Source organism: Monodelphis domestica, chromosome 4 (genome assembly GCF_027887165.1).
Source record: "Monodelphis domestica isolate mMonDom1 chromosome 4, mMonDom1.pri, whole genome shotgun sequence".
Lineage (NCBI taxonomy): Eukaryota > Metazoa > Chordata > Mammalia > Didelphimorphia > Didelphidae > Monodelphis > Monodelphis domestica.
The window spans coordinates 247,491,539-247,515,646 of NC_077230.1; the positions used below are offsets into that span (position 1 = coordinate 247,491,539).

Below are 24,108 nucleotides of genomic sequence, written 5' to 3' on the forward strand. Positions count from 1 at the left end.
GTCACTTAACCCCACTTGCTTAGCCCTTACTACTCTTCTGCCTTGAAATGAATACTAAGTATTGATTCTAAGATAGAAGATAAGGGTTTAAAAATAATTAAGGCAAAATTATTTGTCAAGGGTTCTGTACTGTCCAAGGTTTTGGTCATTCTTGATAGGTCTCAGACTATATCCCCTGTGGATATGGAGCTCTACTGTATTGTATGTATATTTTCTCACTTTTTTGTTTTGTATAAATACATAAAAAGGAAAATAAAGATGTGTAATTGTATTAGACTTCTCACTTAACTTTTTGGAAATACAGAATATAGAAATAATAATTAAAACTACATTAAAATCCAGTTTCAAATTTAATCTTTTTTTTTTCTCTCTTGTTTCAGTGATAGAAGATGGTGGACTAAGCTGGCTTAAAAAATCTTACCAAAGAATGAAAGAACAAGCTGATAAACAAAATCGAAAATTTGAGGATATTGTAGCAGAAAGATATGGGGTAAGTATCTCGTATAAGAATAATATATATATATAAGAAGAAAACTGAAGGAAATTAATTAGCATCTTTTTACCTTTGCATTGTTGTCTGCCATGAAGAATTTTTATTGAATTTTTCTTTTGAATCTGGAATTGACTTTTTTGTTGAAGACATTTAACTATTCAGAATTGTTAGCATATAAAATGAGTTCAAGATATAGTTCCCATAAACATTAGAGTCAAATAGACTCAAATTATTTTAAACTTTAACTTCAAAACATTTAAAAATATATTTCCTTTTTTTTTGTAGTCAATGGAAACATTTCAGTCGAGATTAGAAGAAGCTAAAAAAGCAGCATCAAAAAGTGACAGCTATGGAAGAGAACGATGGAGAAAATCAAGATACTCTGATAAAGAACAGAGTGGACAAGAAAGTAAAAAAAACGTGGAGAAACATGTTATAGATAGTACCAATAGGGACATTTGTTATGAATATTCAGGTGGCAGTTATAGCAAACCAAATATGACCAGTGATCGAGTATCTAGTAAAGATAAATATAGAGGAAAAGAGAGAGACAGTGGGTCAAGATTTATAGAACCAGCTAGAAATGAGTCATATCAACTGAGGAAAGATTATGATTCAAGACAGAAACAAGATTTTTCTCTACTTGGACATTTCAAGCATAAATTCTTGAGGCCTTCTGAAGATGATGAGTTACCATTTCGTAATAGAGATTCTGAAACATCTTGCACCTCAGCATTGTTAAGTCAAAACTCTTTGAGTCATAGTTTTCTAAAACCTGATGAAACCACTGAACAAATTTCATTGTCATCGAGCCATGAAAAGAGAGGAGGAGAGAAACAAAATTCAGATAAAAAATTAGTTAAACCCAGTGGAAGTACTGATGATGTTCAAGAAATTTCAAAGAACATGAGAGGAAAACCACAGGAAGAAAATACAAGTACTTTTCCTGAGAAAAGAGAATTTCTACAGGAAACTAAAACTTCATTTTCTGGGTATTTTAAGATTTATTTTTCATTTTAGTTACTTGATATTTATAGAAGACTCAAGAAACTCAGCAAATTAGTGGGTGTTTAAATGCCTATTAAGAGATGGGTTATGCATCTTTAAATTTCCTATAGTATAACATGAGATAAGATATACAAATATATAACTGATATATTTATGCTTATGTAATAATTCATTAAGATAAAAGTATTAGTTTATGAGTTATGTTGAATATCAAAATTGTACAGTGGAATCAAGTTAAATGAGCAGTAATCATACAAGCCTAGTATTACTATTCTGTTGTGATCTCAATTATGTAATGAAATTCAATTCTGGTCTTATAACTGGATTAGGAGTTTATAATCCATTCTAGAAGATAAAAGAAATGGCATGTTTGATTGGGTCATTAGTACTTGCCTAAGTATAAGTAAATTTATTATGTCAGTGGTATCAAACTCAAGTAGAAATCTTGTCCCTTAATCCATGCATGGGCATCTAGGTGGTGCAGTGGATAGAGTGCCAATTTGGAGTCAAGAAGACTCATCTTTCTGAGTTTAAATCTGGCCTTAGATACTTACTATCTTTGTGACCTTGGACAAGTTTTTTAACTTTGTTTGCCTCAGTTTCCTCTTCTGTAAAATGAACTAGAGAAGGAAATGGCAAACCACTCTAGTACTTTGCCAAGAAAACCACAAATGGGATCATGAAGAGCTGGACATAACTGAAACAATTGAATGAAAGCCACACTCCATATGTAATGATTCCTGTGGTCCACAATTAGTTTTAAAATGTAATATTATGTTTATTGAATTTAATTAATTTTGTTAAATATTTCCCAGTTACGTTTTTTTCTGGTTCTGGCTGGACTGGGGAGTGCTGAGTGAGTCTGGACTTCGTGTTTCACACCTGTGGATTGCAATTGTAGACGAATTAGCATGGACTATAAAGTTTTTGTCTTATGTCACCAGCATGTACTGGCAGCATCTTGGTCTAATTTGAATGTTATCATTTGGTTCCAACATGAGATTATTAGTTTCTTTGTGAATATTATTTAAACATTGCATTTCTCTCATCTTTTTTTGGTTGCTCTGTGCCTTGAACATTTGAAATTTTTTCTTTTAGCAATGGGTACTATGATTTTGAATTCTGAATTTGCTATTCCTGGAAATTTGTCATTTTTATTTTTGCTTTCTGTGTTGGTTGGGGATGTGTAGGTTGATATCCTTTGGGTAATACTAGATATGAATAAGCTTTTTAGGAAGTTTCAAATGTAGGATATTATATGATAAAGGAAAACAAAAAATTCATTTTAAGTAAACTAAGTATGCAGAATTTAGAATTTATTTACTTGAATACATTGGGGAGTTATACAATTTACATAATGTAAAACTTCAAATTTAGAAGGAATGTAGTCCATATGATATCTGATATATTGATATCAGTAGTTGGGTCTTTCTACATTGGTCTAGTAGCACCTAGTTGGAGATTCTGCAATATTGTAGTTGGAAAGGAGGAAAGAGGGCAAAGGTCTGTTAGCTATGGATATGTAGAACCTTAGAATTTTTAAACATGGAGGAAACCATGACTTGACTTCCATAGTTGAGAAATGATTATGAACCCTTAAATGTTTTATAAGTAGGCCTAGTAGACATAGTGCTATTGGTTTGCTGCCAAATTAAAAATGTCTTGGGACTGAGGCCCACTAAACCCCTTATTCTGAAAAGTTTTTAATTGTAGCAGAGATTTTTTTTTTCTTTTAGAGCACCAATTTTATAGTTGAAGTTAGTGTAACAGCAAGATTTGTTTTTTAGGTTTTTGTACAGAATATTATTCTAGAAAATGAAAAATACCTATATATTTTTTATTTCTGGGCTTAATTTTGTTTGTCATGGTGATAAATGTGCCCTTCAAAGCATCTGTTCATTTTTACAAAAGCTTAGGAAAATTGAATCTGTAACAGTGTTTTTATCCTGAATAGCAGTATCTTTGCTAGGGTAATAACAATATTTTTTTCACTTGTTTCCCTACAACTCATTTTAAAACCTCACTTTATTTGATATTTAGTCACTCTTGTATTATAGTGTGTTAAAGTACCTGGTAATACTAAAATTAGATACTATAAGAGATGCAATGATTACTTCACTTATCATATAATTTATACTCTTTGAATTCCCAAACTGGGTAAATATATCCACTTAGACCTTCATATTGACAGGCATTTTTTATTTGCTTGCTTAAAGAAAAGGAAAATTGAGTATTGGTTTCAAGCTGTCATCTTAACTTCACTTTAGGTATAATAACTTGATATGACAGTATTTGTATATATATCTGCTTTAGATTATAAATTTATACATGAATATATAGTTATTTACCTTCTGGCTAGATTCTAAGCTTCTTGCTGGCAAGAGCTGTTTAAATTTTGTCTTTGTGTTCCAAGCACTTATCACAGTGCTTGGTTCTTGATAGTGCTCTATCACATTCTTGTTGATTGTTGGCAAATTAATATTGAGGTGAAATCTTCCTCAGCTCATGAATTGACCCTTGGTTACTTCTAGCCCATCTCATACATGTTTAGATGATTTTTGGAATCCAAGTGCAAGATTTTTATGTCAGTACTATTATGTTACTTCTTAATAAATACCACATATTGTTTTAGGTTATTAATTGGGAGCTGAGTACCTAGACTTGAATATTTGCTCTGCAGTAAGTATTCTTGGAGCCACAAGTGAGAGCTGGGTGAAAGGTAGACACCAAAGGTGAATGAGCAGCTCTGAAAACAGTTTAAATCTTCACACCAGTGGTGCTAATCCTCACTAAATACTCTGCATAACCCTACAAAGAAGAAAATTTAGATTGATGTCAGGAAAACTTTTAACAAATAGAACTACTCAATAGTGGAATGAACTGCCTTGGCAAGTAGTTGGGTTCCCCCTCACTGGAGGCCATTTGTTCTTTTAGAAAATGAAGTATGGACAACTAACTGGTTGTGTTACCCTGAAGCAATTAAATTTTGACTAATTTTTAAAATGATGTTGGACTAGATGAGCTAAAAGTCTTTTATAGGTCTAAATTCTATGAAATATGACCTTTTTATACCTGTTTTATGATCAGCTATGGTTTAGCAGTTAAGTATCATTTATATTTGGTTTTCTCTGTCTGTGAAATAAGCAAGGATTGGAAACCACTAAACTGCAGCCTTGAAAGATCCTTTTTGAGACAAAGTGGTGTGAATAGAAGAGACACTGAATTTAAAGTTACTAGATCTGGGCTTATATCTTGGCTCTGATACTGCTTGGTTCACCATGTTGCAAGTTGTTTAGTCTCACCAAGCCTCAGTCCATTTATGTTTTTTTTTTAAATGCTTAGTTACTTTTCACACATGTAAGGACACACTTGAATGAATGGAAAGACTGAGCAGTTAGAATAGACATGTTGCTTACTGAAAGCTCAAAATGTTCAAAGAAAGGGGAAGTGATGCTGAGTCAAGTGAAAATTATTTTCTTTTTCCTTGTTATTGGTAACCCAGCTGGAATGGGGCTAGCAAGAAACTGGACTGATCTAATAACAAATAATGTCGTTGACACTATTGTTTTCCTGTGCTTTAATTAGAGTTAGCCCCTAAAGGACCATAAGAGGAAGTTTTGTGGGATTATTATAGAGACAGTTCTTGATCTATTCTATTTCTTTTTTACTTTTTCATATATTGGATGGCTGGCATTAAGTGAGGAAAAGTCAGTTTTGTTGGAAAGGAACCTCTGTTAGGTCAAATAGCCAAAGGAATAGAAAGCAAAGAAAATATCAATAAGAAGACAGAAAGGAAAACAAGAGTGAAACAAAGTCTCTCACGTATGGGGAAAGAGTAGCATTTAAAGGCACTATCTAGAATAGGCATCATCCATGTTGGAACATCTTATTTGCTTAGGTCTTGAAGTGTAATTGCTCTACACGTATAAGATATATGTATAACTACTTTAAAAATTAATAATGATAATCTCCAAAGAATGTAAGAGTTTTCAGTGCAAATATTTTGGGAAATTAATGGAATTGGAGATTAAAAATTGAGTAATATCTTGTTTTTTAGAATGCCAAAGTTTTGGTCACAGAAATCTGATTGTATATACTGAAATACAAATTAATCTCATTTAAAACAGAACAAAAATAATATATACATAAGAATATCATTTGACAACAAGACCAATACTATTATTATTTTTTTAACCCTTACCTTCCGTCTTGGAGTCAATACTGTGTATTGGCTCCAAGGCAGAAGAGTGGTAAGGGCTAGGCAATGGGGGTCAAGTGACTTGCCCAGGGTCACACAGCTGGGAAGTGTCTGAGGCCAGATTTGAACCTAGGACCTCCCGTCTCTAGGCCTGACTCTCAATCCCCTTTGCTACCTACTGCCCCCAATACTATTATTTTTCAGCCCTAAAAATGCAGTAAGAATGCAGAGAGTAGAATTAACTTAGAATAGAGGCATGTAAAAAAGCAACAAAAAACTTCTTGTTCACACTAATGCAATATACCTATTTATTTTAATTGCTCTTCAGAATGTAGATTGAGGGAATATGAGAAGAGCAAAAGGATCTTCTGGAATTTGTTTACTTGAAAATCTTTTGTTTTCTTATTTTAAGCACTGTTGTCTTAAATGGAAAGAGATGGTTGGAGAAATTTCTGTAGAGATCAGTGCCAACATTATCTTAGCATTTGAAATATTATCATTTAAAATAAGTCTTTCACACTTCTAAAAAGTTTTCATCTTTGAAAAAGCAATTTCCTTATAAATAGACTCAAGTTTTAATATATAATTAATGTAAGTACCATATTTTAGATATTATTCAGGAAATTTTATATGTACATGTACATAGTGTCACTTTCTAATTATGTTGTTATGGTAATGCTGGAAAGCTATGGTGTAAAACTGGTCAATCAACTAGAACAATGAAATATTGATGAATGATTTGTCAAGAAATGAGTAAATAGAAGCAGGAGAGAATGGTCAATAATTCAGGGGAATTCTTTTTTTTTTTTTTTAATTTTTATTTGGTCATTTCCAAACCTATTCATTGGAAACAAAGATCATTTTCTTTTCTTCCCTCCCCCCTCCCACCACCTCTCCCATAGCCCACGCGTGATTCCATTGGGTATCACATGTGCTCTTGATTCAAACCCATTTCCATGTAATTCAGGGGAATTCTGAAGACTGAAATAGATGGGATTTGAGGATGTTTACTTTGCATGGCTATAATTTCATTAATGTGGAAGGGTTTAGTTTTCTGTTATAAGTGTGGTATATACAAATATGATTGAGAATTTGAGGAAAGAAAGAAAAGATTTGGACTTCATTCTTAGCAATGAGATGGGTGGAGGTTGATTTATTAGAATAAGTCTGTTGGGACTTCAGCTGAGGTTGTCATGAATTCATTGTAGTTGAAATAAATTTTACATAATTCAAGGAAAAAAATAAAATATGGAAGAGAGGGGGGAAAGGATGAGAATAGGCATTTATATAGTATCAACTATGTGCCAGGCACTATGCTACATGTATTGCAAAGATATCATTTGATTCTCACATTTACTCTGCAAAGTAGATGTTATTACTGTCCTCATTTTACAGTTGAGAAATTTTCCAGATTCACATAGCTATTAAATGCCTGAGGCCAAATTTGAACTCAGATTTTCCTTTCTTTAGGCCCAGTGTTTTCTCCACTGTACCACCTAGTTACCTCATATAGGGAATGTTCTTTAGTAAACATTATATACTCTTTGTTAGATCTGAGGCTTTGTGCTAGGTATGTGGGATTGAGTTCCTGCCTTTTAGGATTTTACAGTTTTATATAAAGGTGATATGCTCCCTTGATCATAATATTAATAATTTTTTTGCCTTCACAAATACAAATATTTTTTGTTTCAATGAAGACAACTAATAGCTTTAAAATTGATGTGTTATAATAGATATTGACCTAGGAATTCAGAGAAGAGATCATTAGGGCTATGTTTTTACATTTGACATTGGTATCAAAGATGATAATCATATCGCCATTTCTACTTTGGTGGCATAGTCAGAGGAAGAATGCTGAGTTGCATGGGACATGGCAGGTTTGAAATGGCAGTAATCTTACCATGAAATAATGTTGAAGTGTGTTAAGCCAAGTTGTCTCTAAATAGGAATTTATAATTATTACATTTGCTTTTTTTATTTTTTAGAGTAAAACTATCCGTATTTTTGCTGAGAAGTTTTTGGAAACATTGATTGTGTTGGATTTTTTGAGCTTAAAGTTATATAATTTCAGAAACTATATTTTTATTCTTCTTTTTAAGTCCCTTTTTAAATATGTGAGCCTGGATGTGTAGGCTACAATGAATTCTCTGAGATAGGTAATTGCTTTTCTCCACTAACATTAGGGAATGAATTAGATACTGTGAGCAACTATCCAAGCAACAGTAAAATGTTGATGAACTTGGAGAGGTCAGATGACTTATACAGCTACCAGAACTTGTCCACTAGTAGTTATCAAATACTTTTGTGAAGTCATCAAGAGTAGCATGAAATTTTTTCATCGTTTCCTTTGTTTTCCTTGTATTCAGCATGTACCAAACCACAGTACAATTTGGAGAGTACAGTAATGAACCCGTATAACTTTAGGGAATGTCAGTATTCATCATTAGTGTTTATTTTGGTATTGGTATTCTATAAATGCCTAATAGCTTTGATAAATTACATTTAAAAGATGATTTAAAAATAATACTACTTACCTTGACACTAATTTTTTTTTAATCAGATACAATTCAGAAGATGAAGCTATTTACCTCCTAAGTGAAGATGAGATGAATAAACTTGGAGCCAAGATTATCAAGGCAGAATTAATGGGGAAAATGGTAAGAATTTTATTGACTGTTTTCATGGAGAGTACTGGGTATTATATTACTTCTGCTGAGCCTCATAAAACCATACAGGGACTTCATAGATCATCTAGTCTTCAATCTTTGCCTTTAACAAGTGAAGAAATAGAAGCCCAGAGAAGTTCATTGATTTGCCCTGAAGTGACCTAAATAAAGCTATTTAGTTTGTGATTTTTATGAAGGAATTTAGTTCCTTAAGTACTTTTTAATATTTCCAAAAAATATTTGTATTTGTGAAGGCAAAAAGATATTAATCCTGTGATCAAGGAAGCATGTCACCTCTATTTAAAACTGTAAAACTTTTCTTCTAATTTCCATAAATGTGTATATAGTCACTCAATATTGAAAATGAAAAGGACCATTTCTTTTTTTTCCTTTCTTTTAATAACAAATTCCCGCCCAAGTTTTCCAAAGTTATATGATTCATGCTATCTCCCTTCCTTCTTGTCTCTCCTCTCTTGGGATTGACATGCAATTCGGTCTGGGTTATACATGTATTATCATGCAAAACGCATTTCCATATTATTCATTTTTGTAAGTGAATAATCTTATAAATATAATTTTATAAAACCCAAACCCCAAATCATATATCCAAATAATCAAATCTTAAATCATAGATTTTCATCTGCCTTTCTACTCCCAACAGTTATTTTTCTGGCGGTGGATAGCATTCTTTTTCATAAGTCCCTCTGAATTTTCCTGTCATTGTACTGCTATTAGTCGCAAAGTAGATCACCTTTGATTGTTCCAGTCTTTCAATTACTGTGTATGATGTTATTCTGGTTCTGCTCATTTCACTCTGAATTAGGTCTTTCCAGTTCTCTTTGAAATCATCCTCTTCATCATTCCTTATATAGCAAAATAGTATTCCTTCTCCATCATATATACATATACTACATTTTTGTTCAGCCTTTCCCCAATTGAGGGACATCCCTTTAGTTTTTAGTTAGTTTAGTTTCCAGTTCTTTGCCACCACAAAAAGTACAGCTGTAAATATTTTTGTACAAACAGATTCTTTCCCTTTTTATCACTTGGGGATTCAGACCTAGAAGTGGTATTGCTGGATCAAAGGTATGCATTCTTTTATAGCCCTTTGATCATAATTCCAAACTGCTTTCCAGAATGGTCGAATCAATTCACAACTCCACCAGCAATACATTATTAGTAAAATAACCATTTCTTGAAAAAACATTGATGTAAAGCTTATCTTTTTGGAAGGAACTTTATCCTAAATTCTAACTTAATGATTCATGAATAAAATGGCTTTGGAAGAGCTTTTTTTAATAATCTAGGGTGCCAGGGAACATTATAATACTGTTTCTTGTTAGACTCTTGTTTTCTTGTTTTATAATCAATATATTATTTTAATATTGCATAAAAACCCAAACACACTCACCTTTAATCTTCCCTTTTCCATTCCTTGTCCTCCAAGGTATAGTGTCTGAAAACAGATTAGTAGGATGACCCCATCTAAATTGCGAAGGTTTGTCCATAGTGTAATGTAGCTTCACTGATACTGAAATATAAAGGCCATGTGCATGTTCACACACATATATAGAAAAGTTTTTCAAAATGAAATGGGATTTTGAGGTTACATATAAAATGCAAAGTGTTCATGCCATTATAAATGTTCAGAAATTATGTCTAGTTTTGTTCTCTTATGCCAAGAAAAGGCATATGTTTTGTATGCCACAGATTTCCTCTATGCGTTATCATGGGTCATTTTGGACTTTGGAACAGATTTGAACAGTTTGCAAGAAAAAGAAAACCAAAAGAGTTGAGTGTTGATAGAGCAAATGCATTAGTTCAGATAGTCAGTGAGAACTTAGTCCATTCTGCTGCTCTTAAAAGAAAGTATTTCTTTGTTCATTGAACCACTGTAGGAAGTAATATTGCTTCTACATGTCATATAAATCTGTTTTAATTTTTCGCTTCATAGTTTCTTGCTTTACATGCTATTTTATCTAAATTCCTTAGCCAAGCAGAAAAAAATGAAATCAATTCTAGGCTTTGGTTTGAAGTATATGTAGGTGGTAAAGTAGGTGATGGTTAAAATATCATGATGTGCTTAAGTGTTCCTAATAACCCTTCGCCTTATAACATTTGAAATTTATGCTATGGAAGGATTTACAAATGATATAATTTATAAGGTAAGTGTGATTTCTTCAAGTGCATATACTTTAATTGGACTTCATAGTAAAAATGTACATTGCTGGTAATTATGAGAAAATTGTGATTGAGATAACAGGGTCATAAAAATATAATAAAAGTTCTAATTTTATTTTTAAAGGATTTAGCAGTACAACTTAAAGCACAGCTTGACAAAGCACGCAAATTAAAAGAAACAGGAATTCGAGAATCAACAAGAAAATCTGAGATGGAGGTAAGAAAAAAATAATTTGTGGATTCATTTTGCATATAAACTGATGATATTTTAATAAGGCATTCAGTGAACATTTATTAGTAAATTAGAGAATTTGTGCTCTAGGTATGACTTCCTTAGGAACCAGAAAGTTGACTTTGGGCAATTATTTAACCTTTTGAATCTCAGTCTTCATCTGTAAAAAGAAGAAATTTAATAATCATTAATGTTTCTTCTAGGTTTAAAAATCTTATAATTCAGTTTTGTGTTTTAGTTTAAACCTGTAGGTTTACTGGGCAATACTGTAGATATATACTCATAGATGACTTAAAAGCACTTAATAAATGCATTTATTTTGATATTAGATTAATAGCAGCAAAGATGAAATTGATATATCTGGGGATATACTAAAACATTCCATCAAAGATTAAATTTACAGGCATTTAGAATATTGTGGTCGGCTGGTTAAAGTCAATTCTGAAAAGTAAATCCTGTTAAATTAATTGAATTTCTGGGGGCAGCTGGGTAGCTCAGTGGATTGAGAGCTAGCCCTAGAGACGGGAGGTCCTAGTTTCAAATCTGGCCTCAGACACTTCCCAGATGTGTGACGCTGGGCAAGTCACTTGACCCCCATTGCCTAGCCCTTACCACTCTTCTGCCTTGGAGCCAATACACAGTATTGACTCCAAGACGGAAGGTAAGGGTTTAAAAAAAAAATTTAATTGAATTTCTTTTCCCTTTGTGTTAAGCATTGTAGATTTTGGTGAAAAGTTAGTATTATTTTTGACATGAAAACTTTTGATTCCAAATTTTTGGACATTTTAAAAGACCTCCACCCCCACACGATTGCTGGTTTTGATATATCCTCTGCAAAGGACACTTAATTAGTCTGAGTGGAAAAATGAAAGCTTCAAGAGAAGTTCTATCCAGCTTTGTGTCCATTCTTATTGTAGAATCATAGCATTTTAAGGCACCTTTAGAGACACTTAGTACAGTTCCTATCCAATAGCAGTAGGCACTTAATAATTTGTATTGAATTGAACAGGATTATTTTCTGTAGTCTCCCTGACAACTTGTCATTTAACTTTTGCTTGAAGACTCGATGTTAAGAATGTAATAACCATCTACTTTTTTGCCCTTTAAAAATGATATTTTTTATTTTTACATCATTACATTATTTTACATCATTAATTTCTGAATATATACCCTTCCTCCTTGTACCTAGGGAATTATCCCTTCTAAGAAAGGTTTTTTAAAACAGGGGAAAAGCAAAGCCAATCAATACATTAACCACATTTGACAGTGGCCGCAACATTCCACATTCATGGCCTTCCACTTCTGAATGAAGGCAGAAAGTGCATTTACTTCATTCTTCTCTGGGACCAAGTCATTATAATTATAGTGTTTAGTTTCCTTTTATTTTACCTTTTGACTATACTCTTGCCACTGTGTATGTCATTTCTTGGTTCTTCACTTGTTATTTCATTGTAACTCTTCATTCTTCACATTCCTTATTTCTTATAGCACATTAATATCACAGTACTTTGATTTACCAATCAATGAGCAATAGGTAGGTGTCATAGTAGATAAAGTGCCAGAGCTGGTTTAAAAAACAAAACAAAACAAAACCGTATCTTCATTTCATATCTGGCCTCTACCTTTATGACCTTGGACCAAATCCCTTAACTCTGTTGTCCTCAGTTTTCTCATCTGTAAAATGATCTAGAGAAGGAAATGGCGAACCATTCTAGTATCTTTGCTCAGTAAACCCCAAATAGAGTCATGAAAAATAAGACACAACTAAAACAACTGAACAATAACATTGATTTACTACATTTTGTTTCACCATTGCTTGCTGTTTGGAGAGTACTATCTTTCTAGTTCTTTGCTACCATAAGAAGTACTGCTGTGAATATTTTGGCATGTATGAGACCTTCATTTTTGTCTTTAACCACCTTGGAGTATATGCTTAGCAGTAGGATCTTTGAGTCAAGGAATATGGATATTTTAGACACTTTTAGAACATAATTCCAAATCATTTCCCAGAGTGGCCAAACCAATTTACTATTCCACCAACACAGTATTAGTGTACTTGTCTTTCTGCTGCTACTCCTTCAACATTGAGTATGTCTATATTTTGACATCTTTGCTACTTACTGGGTATAAGGTAAAATTCTAGAGTTCTGATTGTATTTCTCTTATTTTATCAATTTAGAGTGATTTAAAAAATGTGCTTGTGTAGAGTTCTTCTTTTGAGAATTACTTGCATCCTTTGGCCATGTATCTTTGGGTCCAATCACTACTTGCCCACTGCACCTGGAAATTTATGTTTGTGTTTTTCCCCATATGTCTTAGCTATCTGACCCCATTACTAGAGCTATATGATTACTGGCAGCCTCATTAAGTTCTTGGATGTCAGCCAAAGCTGTCATATGGAAGCAGGATTGGACTTAATTCTATTTGACTTAGAGGAAGGAACCAGGAATAATAAGTGAAAGCTGAAAAGAGGAAAATTTATGTTTGGTATCAGGAAAAACTTTAATATTTAGAACTATCCAAAAGAGAAATAGACTTCCTCAAGAGGTGGTGAGTTTGCCTTTATTGGAAGTGTTTAAGCAGAGGCTGAATGACTGCTTGTCTGAGGGACTTATGTTAAAGTTGAAATTCCTTAATCCTTTGACTCTCTTTGAACCCTTCTTGCGTATTTAAGCTATTTTATCAAAGAAGTTGTACAGATGAGGAAGTAGACATATGGTTCATTAGCAACTGACCTTTTTTTGTGGTTAATTTTTGTAAAATAATCCAGGGCTACTAATGAATAGGAGTGATAAAATTTGTAATACAAGTCATTTTACAAAGATCGTTTTGATTACATATTAAGTTTTGCTCTCAAAAGATTTCTTACTCCCTTTATATAAAGATATTCTTTTTCTTTCTTTGTCCTTATATATTGAGGGATTTATAGGTTGTTCAGGGAGGACTAGCACCTCTGGTATGAGAACTTTTTGAGCCCTTTTCAGGCTGCTCAGTCACCTTTGTGGTCTACCTGTCACCAAACTCTTATCTATAGCTCCAAGAAGCTGTAGCCTGTGCAATTATGAGACCCCAGTAAAACCATCTCAGTAGACAGTCTGAATAAGTTTGAGAGTAACAAACAGGTGAGCTAAGGGAGTGTCTACACCAAACATGAAGATTTCCCTGGTGGAATTGGTGTTTGAGAACAGTTTGTTCCAAAGGCCATGAAGGCAATTGAAAACGGGTTGTGGAGGTCTTAGAGCTTGGTTAGACACTGACGACATAACTGCCTCTTGGGCCTTGATCCTGTGATGTCATTGGTCCTCTTGAAAAACAAGAAATGAACAATACCTTCACAAAAAGTGCTGCCATAAACATTTGGACCATTTTTTATATTTTTGGCCTCTTCTGAGGGACTTATGACAAAGAATGCTATCCACCTTTAGAGAAAGAACTGTTGTAGTTGGAGTGCATATAATAGCATACAATTTTTCATTTTAATTTATTTGGGGGTTTTGGTTTTATATGATTATTCTCTTACAAAAATAAACAATATAGAAATATGTTTTGCATGATAATACATATATAATCCAGATAAAATTGCTTGCCATCTCTGGGAAGGGGGAGGGAATGGAGGAAGGAAACCAATTTGGGTCATATAGCTTCAGAAATTTGTTACTACATGTAATTGGGAAAATAAAGTATCTTTAGCATATATTTTTGGCTTCCTTGGAGTACATACCCAATATGGATTCAAAGGTTTTGGACACTTTAGTTTAGCATTAATTTTTTATTTTTAGCTTTTTTTGAAAGTTTTTGTATTATTCTAAATTATTTTTAACTGTCTTGACCATTTTAAGTACCACCAACAATATATTTGCTTTCCTTACTACAATACCTCCAACCTTGACTATTCCCATTTTTTGTGTCTTTATCACTTTACTGGGTGTGAAGTGAAACCTCAGTGTTGTTTCAATTTGCTTGTTTCTTATTAAATAGTTTAAAATTCTGACTTTCTATTTCTACTTTGCCCTCTGTTTCCAAGAGTATTAGACAACTTTCTTTTAAAATTTCTTGAAGTATATTGTCTAGCTTTCTGTTTTGGTTATGGCATTCAGATTATTGTTTCTTAAATTTTTTCTCCATTTTTTTTCCACGTTAGTTTTTATGAGACACCTTACATTTTCTTTTATTTTTCCACAGGCTTTGGTTTTATTATTACTTATTGTCTCATAAAATCGTTATCTTTTATTTGGTCCATTCTAATTTTGAGGGAGTTTGTTACTGGGGGAAGATTTCATATCTTTTGTGCCAAGCTATTAATTCCCTGTTCAATTTTTTTCTGTTATGACTATTTCTTTCCTAATTTTTTCCCCTCAAATGCTCTAATTTCATTTATTTTAAAAAAACCTCTTACACAATCTCTTCTAGGAATTCTATTTGAATTTATACCCAGGCTATAGCTTTCTCTGAGGTCTTACTGATAGATATTTTGGAATCATTTTCTTCTTCTGAGTCCTAGCTCTTTATGGAGGAATACTTCTCTCCCCCCCCCCCCCCCCATTCTTTCTGACTTCAGGCTTGATTTTTGTGGTGAACTCTGCCACATTTGTGGAGGAAATGTCTGTATTGGTTCTCTTGCTGTTTTCTTGGAGTAGTGTTATTTCATTCTAGGATCTCAAGGACAGACTGGGACCTACCAGTTCATTGTTCCCAGATTGGCTTGATCCAGGGGAAAGTATGATTGTTGACACTGCCCCTTCCCACCCCCTAACTCCACCCTCCCTCTTGGTCTGAATTGTGTAAGATCTTGATCTGGTTTGGCTTTGGGAAGATTGGATTGTTGCTTGACTCAGCCCTGGAAAGCTGGGCTAGCCACCTGGAAAGCTCTGTTGGTCCACTGAGAGAACTAACTGTAGGCTTTTTTTCATTTAGAGATTCCTACCTTCATGTTTTCTCTGTGGTTTAGGCTCTGTGGAACTAAGACTCCACTCAGCTTTTGGCATTTGAGCCATACTACTACTGCTCCTTTCATGCATAGTGTGACTTGACCTGAGAATATAATTCTTGGGCACAGGCTCCTTTCTCAATTTCTGCTCTGGATCTGTGACCTAGAACCTAGAAGCGGATAAAAAAGCTTCCAGTTGGCACTTGTTACTGTGGTGTTACCCTGGAATGGTTCCTGGATCTCTTTTTAGCCCATTTATGACTTTTCCTTTGCCCCACCTGGCCCCTAGTATTTGAAGTGACTACTTTGACACCTTATGTAGAGCTAGGCTAGACAAATGACTCATTGTGATTTGTTTTTGCTTTTCCCCCATATCTGCCCCTCTGCAATCAGGTACATTTTCTAGGTCTGTTTGCAGGAGTTTAGTGGAGGGGAGCTAAGGTGTACTTCTTCTTGATATTCTACCATCCTGGCTTTACCTCCTGCTTGCAATTTTTACAGAGTTATAGTTGCAAAAATAATTTTTTATCTCATGGGAGCTTTCTTTGATTTATTTATCTCTCCAGCTTCAATTCTCAATTGGTAGCTTTGTGCCAAGACCAGACTCTGTTGTCTTTTGGGTGGGTTAGTCAATCCTGCATAATCTCATTCTGGGTCTACCTCTTAGGGTTAGATGTCTCCATGGATTTGAAATTTTTAGATCACTGAAGCTTCAGGATGTTCTATGACAGCCCAGGACAGAGCTTTAAGGAACCTCAGATCCCTTGCAACTGGAAGTACTGGTCCTTGCCTGCTTTTGCTCTCACCCTTTTTAGCTCCACCCTAGCTAAGACTTTCTGAACTATTCTGGAACTTTCTTAAGGGAGTCTTCCTCTTCAAAAAATGCAATAGGAACAATAACTCCTCCTATTTTGAACAAAAGCAAAAGATACTTTAAAAACATTTTGAAGAGGGAGATATTATCTCAGTAGAATTTTTTAGGGGAAAAGTTTTTTTGGTAACTTAAGGGAAAATATTTTCTTTGAAGCACATCAATAATTAACATCAAATTAATTCTTTCATTTCTTAAAATTTTTTTGGCATATTGTGACACAATAGGTTCTAGTATTTTGTTTTCTTGTTGTAGGATTTAAATTTAATATAATATAAAAGGAAGTAAAACAATCTTTTTTTTTAAATTCAAAATACAGGTATGTAAGTATTTTAAGACTGATTATGATAGACAGTTCTTTTATGAGGTGGAGAAAATGGAATTAGTTGACTGACGTTCAAGAGAAAAGTCAAATTTGTTGCAACAAAAACATGGAGAGAATTTATAATATGCATTATTTACATACTATATATTACCCATACCTTGCCACATATATACATCACTCATAAATAGGGTAAATGATCTTTGTACTGAATTTTTTCTTCTCAAGCTCATGTTAGCTTCGTATTTTACCTTCTCTCTCAACTTTCATTATATTTTTAATATTTCTTTTACTTTGTGTTCATATTTTATATCCTGATAAATTTTAAGATTCTTAAGGACAGTACTTAACCCTCATTCAGAATTTGTTTAAATTGAAATTGAATTAAACACTAATTATATACTAAAATTTAGATGAATTAGATACTAAAAGTTGAATCATTATTATTCTGTTAACCCCAAAGGAGTTGGCAAAAATATTTGGTAAATCTTAAGATCCCATACAAATGTGAGATAATGATGATTACTATATAGTAGACAAAGAATGATGTAACTACATACTATATGTTTTACAAAGTAGAGGACTTGTAGACATCATGTTAATAGAATTGCCTGTCAGACTTTGTTGTGATTGTTATTTTGTTGAGTATGAAATCAAGTTGAACATTTATATATCTTATTCTTATAATACCCTTTACTTGGGAAGTAAGGATAATACAATAAGATATTTGAAATTCTGAAATAATTTTATGGTGGTGAGAAGTATGCTGTACTCTAGGACTGACTCTTGTCATAAAAGCTATATACCTGCCTACCAAATTTTGAGTTGAATGGAATGAGATAAAATGGATAGAAAAATGGCAGGTTATTGTTGATTTTTAGTCTCGTTTGAAGACCAGCTAATAGACCTAGTTTTTCAGAATATTTAAACAGCGATTTTTCAATTTCAAGCTTAGGCTAATCTCCTAAAAGTTATTAAAATACCAGTTAAAATGTGTTATAATTGTTGAAAGATTAACAAAGCATAGTTAGCTAGCAACCAAATGGGAAAATTTTTATTTAGGTGAGAGAAATTTGGAGTGATTGAATAGGTCATAGAATACTTGGTTATAGTATACTAATATATCCAGTGTTTTAGAAAATCCTTTGTTTTGTTTTGTTTCCTTTACTTTTCATCCGAGAATCAATACTATATATTGGTTCTAAGGAAGAAGAGCAATAAGCAAGAAGAGCAGTGGGGGCTAAGTGACTTGCCCAGGGTCACACAGCTAAGAAATGTAGCTATCTAGCTGCTCCTTCTCACCCTTAATTTCTTATGTTGCATAATTTCTATTTGGAAATGTTATATTTATTTAACTGTAGCGCAAAAAATGATTGGAAATCATTAGTTACTTCAGATAAATTTCATTCTTATCCAATGTAGGAATCATTATGTTATTTAAATGACCTCACTGAAAATTTGTAGTCTTCAATAGTAGTATTTGCTGGACTGATGTCAAAGTAAGATAAGTTCAGTTTATTTTTTTAAATGCCAAATAAAAGAACTGGAATACAAGATGTTACTTTATATATATATTTATGGATGTGTTTCCAAATAGAAAGTATGCTTAATGTGCTGAAGTGCTGGAATGTACACTATATATAGAAACTCTCTAAAACCTATAGCGTTTAAAAACCTAGGTTAAAATAAGTTAATTTGGCAGTGTCCTATAGACCATTAGAGATATTAGCCTATAATTTATGTGAGAAGTAAGGTCTGGGGAGTGTACATCTTAAAGCCATTTCTATACAGGTGATTGAAATGTGTACAAGAATGAGTTTGCAAAAAGTCATATAGTGAGAAAGGAAAAAAGAGCAGAGTACATAACCTTGGGGGAAAAAATTCTATTAAGGAATTGAGAGGAGGTCATGGAGTGAATGGAGGAGGAGAGCCAGGAGAGTAGTTTACTATTGATCCCCACATAATTCTCTTGTTAAAAATTTTCCTGTACATTTTTTGTCTATAATATATTTTAAGTCACTTATGACATATACTATAAAGGCCATGCTTTTGCTAACCAATTTTTGAAGAAAATATATACATGTTGTGCAGTTCTCAATGTTGCCATTTGAATTATATGAGAAGCTTGTTATTCTTCAAAAGCAAGTTACTCAGAATGTCATCATAGTTTCTCAATTCCTGATCTTTTGTAGTCATTTTTCCTTGGTTTCATTTTAAAAGTGGAGAGTTTGTAAAAAATAGTTTTAGAGAAAAGTGATGAAAATTAATATGCTATGTCTGGTAAGTGCTTTATAGTAATAAATTCTTAATATAACTATAGATAGAAGTTTTTGATATTTTTTGTTTCAACATGTTTTTATATCACAGTGAGGTTCAAATTTCCTTCCCCTCCAGCCTTGAAATAATAGGGTACATTGAGGTGTATTGGATACCTCAGTTCCCCTCAGTGAAGTAAGGCCAATGGGCCTTACTTACTGGGGCCAGTATGCAAACCAGGCCTCTAAGCAGTTGTTGGTATAAAAGGTAAAAGATTTATTAATAAAACAAAAGGATAGGAAGGGAGGATTAAATAATGAGGTTTCCTTAACCACTATGATTTCTCATTTCCCTCTCCCTCTAAATTCTCTGAATGGGGAAGTCTTCATTTTTCTTGAAGCTCCCTGAGCCCTTCCTTTCTCTGGATAATTTCCCAAGCCCTCTCTACATCTACCTGACTCTCTCTCTATATCTTCCCTGGTTGCTTTCTGAAGAGATAACAGTTCTCCAAGATGAAACAAGGATGAACTCTAGATGTTTGAGTTCAACCCAGCTTGACCAGGCCCTGAGATTGGCCTTAGGCCTCAGACCAACAGCTGGCTCTTGACAATGAGGTTCTCTATCAGGTTGATACTATACAAGATAGATGTGTTTCTTATTGTGAGGAAAGGTACTCCCAAGAAAAGTCCAAAGGTTTCCCTGCTCTCACTGCTAAACTTGGTATCCAGGATCAGTAGATCTCAGCTTCCCTCTCTCTCCTCTCAGCTGCAAGACAGAAAGCAGTTTCAGTTGGTTGGTGCTCCTTAAAATCCTACTTCCAGACTCTAGGATCTCCTCTCTCAGAGTTTCTAGCATGTGGTCAGAGCATCCTCTGTAATCAACCTCTCACTATACTTAATTTATTTCTATCCCTGTAATTTCCCTCTAACAGCCTATATATCTTATTTTTATATTTCAGGTGAAAAACCATGTTTTCAATGCAATTTTGAAATCATAGTTGTACATTGTGAAGTTTTAAGAAATCTACAAAATTTATACAATATTAATCTTAATTTGTTTTTATTTTTTTAAGAACAAAAAAATTCCTAGTCCTATATTTTTAACTTATCTTTATGCCTAACAACAGGGTGAAAGCATGCAAGAAGAACAGGAGGTGGTCCTTGTCAGAACAGATCATTCTGGACGGGCATGGCCTATAAGTTCACCAGGAGTACCATCAGAACCTAAGGAAGGAAGAAGGAAAAAACAGATGGTAATTTTCATACAAAGCCTGTGCTTATTAGAGTAAAAGTTTTGATTTTTTCAAGGCTTATTTTTTTGCATCAGATTTAGCATGAAATGTTTGCTGTCTTGGAACTTTTTTTTTTTGAGAGGAAGCTTTCAGATGTTTTAGAATTTAGTAAAATAATTCTGGGTTCACTTGAAATTTTTTTGAAAATGTAGTGCATATTTCTTTTTTCCTAATGATTTCTAGAAGCATTATTTAAATGTAAAACCAAAATGGGAAACTATTTGAGGAATTTTAAATTCTTTTGTCAGAGATGTTTATTTACAATTTTTTTGTAAAGATTTAACCAGTAGCTTGAGTTACTTAAAATTACTATTGTTACTTTTTCAGAGCAATTAAATATGTTAAGAAAACTTTATCTTATGTATTTTAGTCATCTAATTTTAGGTATTGCAGTGGAGTATTTATAAGTAGGAGATTATATGTAACTATATTTGACAGTGTCTCAGTGATACAGTGTTAATTAAGTACATCTACAAAGTACAGACAGGAAAACCAACTAGTCACTTGCAAGAATTCAAGTGTGATATGATGAGAGCTTTTACCAGGGTTGTGGCAGTGTCAGAAAAGAGGAGACAGTAGTTACAAGGCAGAATTGATAGGAATTGACATCTGATTGCATGAAGGGAGTGAGAAAATGAGAAATTGAGGATGACACAGGTTATAAGCTTGGTTGAATGTAAGGAAAGAGAATGGTGGTGACCACAAGAGTCTTAGAGAAGTTAGTAAAAAGGGAAAGTTTGGGAGTAAAGATAATTATTTCATGTTGAGTTTGAGATGTCCAAGAGTCAGTAGGAGATATAAGACTGGGGGGTCAGGAAAGAGGTTAGTAGTAGATAAAAATATCAGAGGGTTATTTGCATAGAGATGATAATTGGTTCCAGGAGCTTTGATGAGATCACCAAGCAAAATAATATAGAGGCAGAAGAGAAGGCCCAGGACAGCACTTTCAATGACATTAGGACCTGGATGAAGAGAATGAGAAGAAATGTCAGATAGGTAGAAGGCAAAATAGAAGAGACTGCTGTCACGAAAACCTAGAGAGAAGAGAAAATATATAAAGGAGAAGAAAGTGACAGTGTCAAAGGCTACATAGAGATCAAGAAAGATATACATTAAGAAATGACCATTATAATTGACAATTAAGATCATTGATAATTTTGGAGAGAGCACTTTCAATTGAATGATGAGGTAGCTTATATGAGTGCTATCCTCATCTTTTGTGACAATTGAATAAAATAAAGAGTTATGTTGTTCATTTTCAAATAGTTCTAGGTAGATATTCACAATATTTAATGGTCAGAGAAAAGACAAAAATTACTTGTAATTTTTAAAAAGCATTATTATTATATGACTATTAATAAATATTGGCAGATTGCCCACTCTCTGGTCCAAATATGCCATATAATGCAGAGAATGGATATGTAGTATAAGTAATGGGTCTTGCCTTCATGAAATTTATCCCTAAATGTTAATTTGTTAAAAATTTTTTCTGCAAAATAGTTATTTCTGCATAGCCTATTTGAATAGTGGCAAGCTAAAAAGTGATTACTCCCCAAATAATGTACTTTTAAAATTTTCTATTTCTTTCACATATCCCAGTCTGATTCTGAATACTTTAAGTGCTGAGCACTGAATACTAGTCAGTAAAAAACTGCCAGAGGGCAGAAAGTAAGAATTGTAGAGCAATCTACTCTGAAAATTAACAGATTCTAGGCAGCTAGGTGGGCCGTGGATTGGGCTATGAGCTTGGAGTCAGGAAGACATGAACTCAAATGCAACCTCAGATACTTATTAGCTGTTGACTGTGTGACGTTAGGCTAGTCCTTTAGTATTTTTGCCTCAGTATACTAAAATGTAAAATTGGGATTGGAATAGCTACTACCCTCCAGGGTTGTTGGGAGAATCAAATGAGATAATTGTAAACTGCTTAGGATAAAGCCTGGCATATAAGTAAGTAAGCTATATAAATGTTTGCTATTGTTATTATTGTGAGTTTTTATTGCATTGGAAAAATCTTTTCATTTCTTTACCTACATTATGAACTATTTTTACTAGGATTGCATTCTGAGTTTGAACACTATTTTTGTTTCATTTCAACAAACATTTCTACTACAAAGGAGCATGCTGGGTAATAAAAGGTATAACATTATGATTATGTTAGGACACATAAATGCCACAGGGGATGATATCTGGGACTTTGATTCAGGAAGACCTGAGATCAAATCCTGCCTCACATACCTCAATTGCCTCATCTATAAAATGATGAGATTAATAGTACCTTTCACACACGGTTAATGTGAAGATGAAATGAGTTAACATGTATAAAGCACTTTATAAACTTTGAAGTTCCTCTTAATGTTGGTGGCCAGTGGAATGATCATAAAGTGGTTAGATTTTATAGACAATGTGCATTAGATATAGGAAGAAAAATTTATAACAATCTTATGTCAAATTAAACTTCAAGTTAAGTTTGCATTTGTTTTGACATATGAGAATTTATTATCCTGACAAGGTTATTATTGATTTCTTCACAGGTAACAACACACATAGATAAGGAGCGAGTCAGGTACTTTCATGATGATGATGACTTAAACCTAAAGGATTTGGTTAAAAATGAAAAGATGGGAACAGCAGAAGATCAAAATAGAGTTTTCATGAAGATGGTATCTAAGGTAAACATATTCTTGACTTTGTTCCTACCTAATTTGTGACTTATCCATTACTAATTAAGAGACTTCTCTCAGCTGTTTTTCTGTTTTCTGACTCCCTAATAAATATAGCTTTTGAGGAATGATTTTCCTGGGATTTGTGAGCATATGAATGTTATTCTAAAGAGAAACTGGTTCTTCTCTTTCATATAGTTTTTTTCTTTTTTTAAACCCTTACCTTCTGTCTTGGAATCAATACTGTGTATTGGTTCTAAGGCAAAAGAGTGATAAGGGCTAGGCATTGGGGGTTAAGTGACTTGCCCAGGGTCACACAACTGGGAAGTGTCTGAGGCCAGGTTTGAACCTAGGACCTCCCTAGGCCTGGCTCTCAGTTCGCTGAGCTACTCAGCTTTCCCCTCTTTCATATAGTTCTTTAAAAATTTAGTGATAGTTTTGGTTTGCCTCATGCCTATCACTAGCGTAAAGGATAATTTTATGGTTGTGACCTAAACTAAATTTATTATTGGTCACCAGGGGATATCCCAAATAAAATACCCAAGTCAGCAGGAAATTTATGGTGATTTTAATTAATATAGAGGAAACAAATAGAGAGAGAGGGAGAGGGAGAGGGAGAGGGGGAGAGAAAGAGGGAGAGGGAGATAATTTAAATTGCTCCAGCTCAGGCAGAGCCAGGCAGGAGTTCAAGGGGCCCTCCTCTGAGAGCCAAGGGAAAAGGGAGTCAGAATTATCACTCCCCACGTGACTGTCTCAAGGAAGCTATCTGAGGGATCTCCTCCAGGCTCGAGTTCCAGGATTGAACTGGCATCTAGGCCTGCTCACAGGAAGTAACCAGCCAGAGCCACCTCTCTGTGGAAAGAGGCCAAAGAGAGGAAGAGACATGAAATATATAGACGGTTTTATATCACTTTCCTGCCTCTCAAACTTATCACTGGTAGCTTAAGGTTGACTTAGGACAGCCCAGCGGTCTGTCAGCTGTTTCTGATTTGTCAATTTC

The 24,108-nt window shown here is 33.7% G+C and overlaps 1 protein-coding gene across 2 annotated transcripts in view; it reads left to right on the forward strand.

Annotated features, from left to right (window-relative positions):
- The window catches only part of CWF19L2 (CWF19 like cell cycle control factor 2), a 142,680-nt gene that overhangs the window by 39,237 nt on the left and 79,335 nt on the right, over positions 1-24,108 (forward strand). For both annotated transcript variants that reach the window (XM_056794442.1, XM_007494895.3), the window contains exons 7-12: positions 381-490; positions 779-1,485; positions 8,260-8,356; positions 10,671-10,763; positions 20,281-20,406; positions 22,980-23,117. In XM_056794442.1, coding sequence (XP_056650420.1) covers positions 381-490; positions 779-1,485; positions 8,260-8,356; positions 10,671-10,763; positions 20,281-20,406; positions 22,980-23,117 — 1,271 coding nt within the window. The remainder of the gene's footprint in view (positions 1-380; positions 491-778; positions 1,486-8,259; positions 8,357-10,670; positions 10,764-20,280; positions 20,407-22,979; positions 23,118-24,108) is intronic.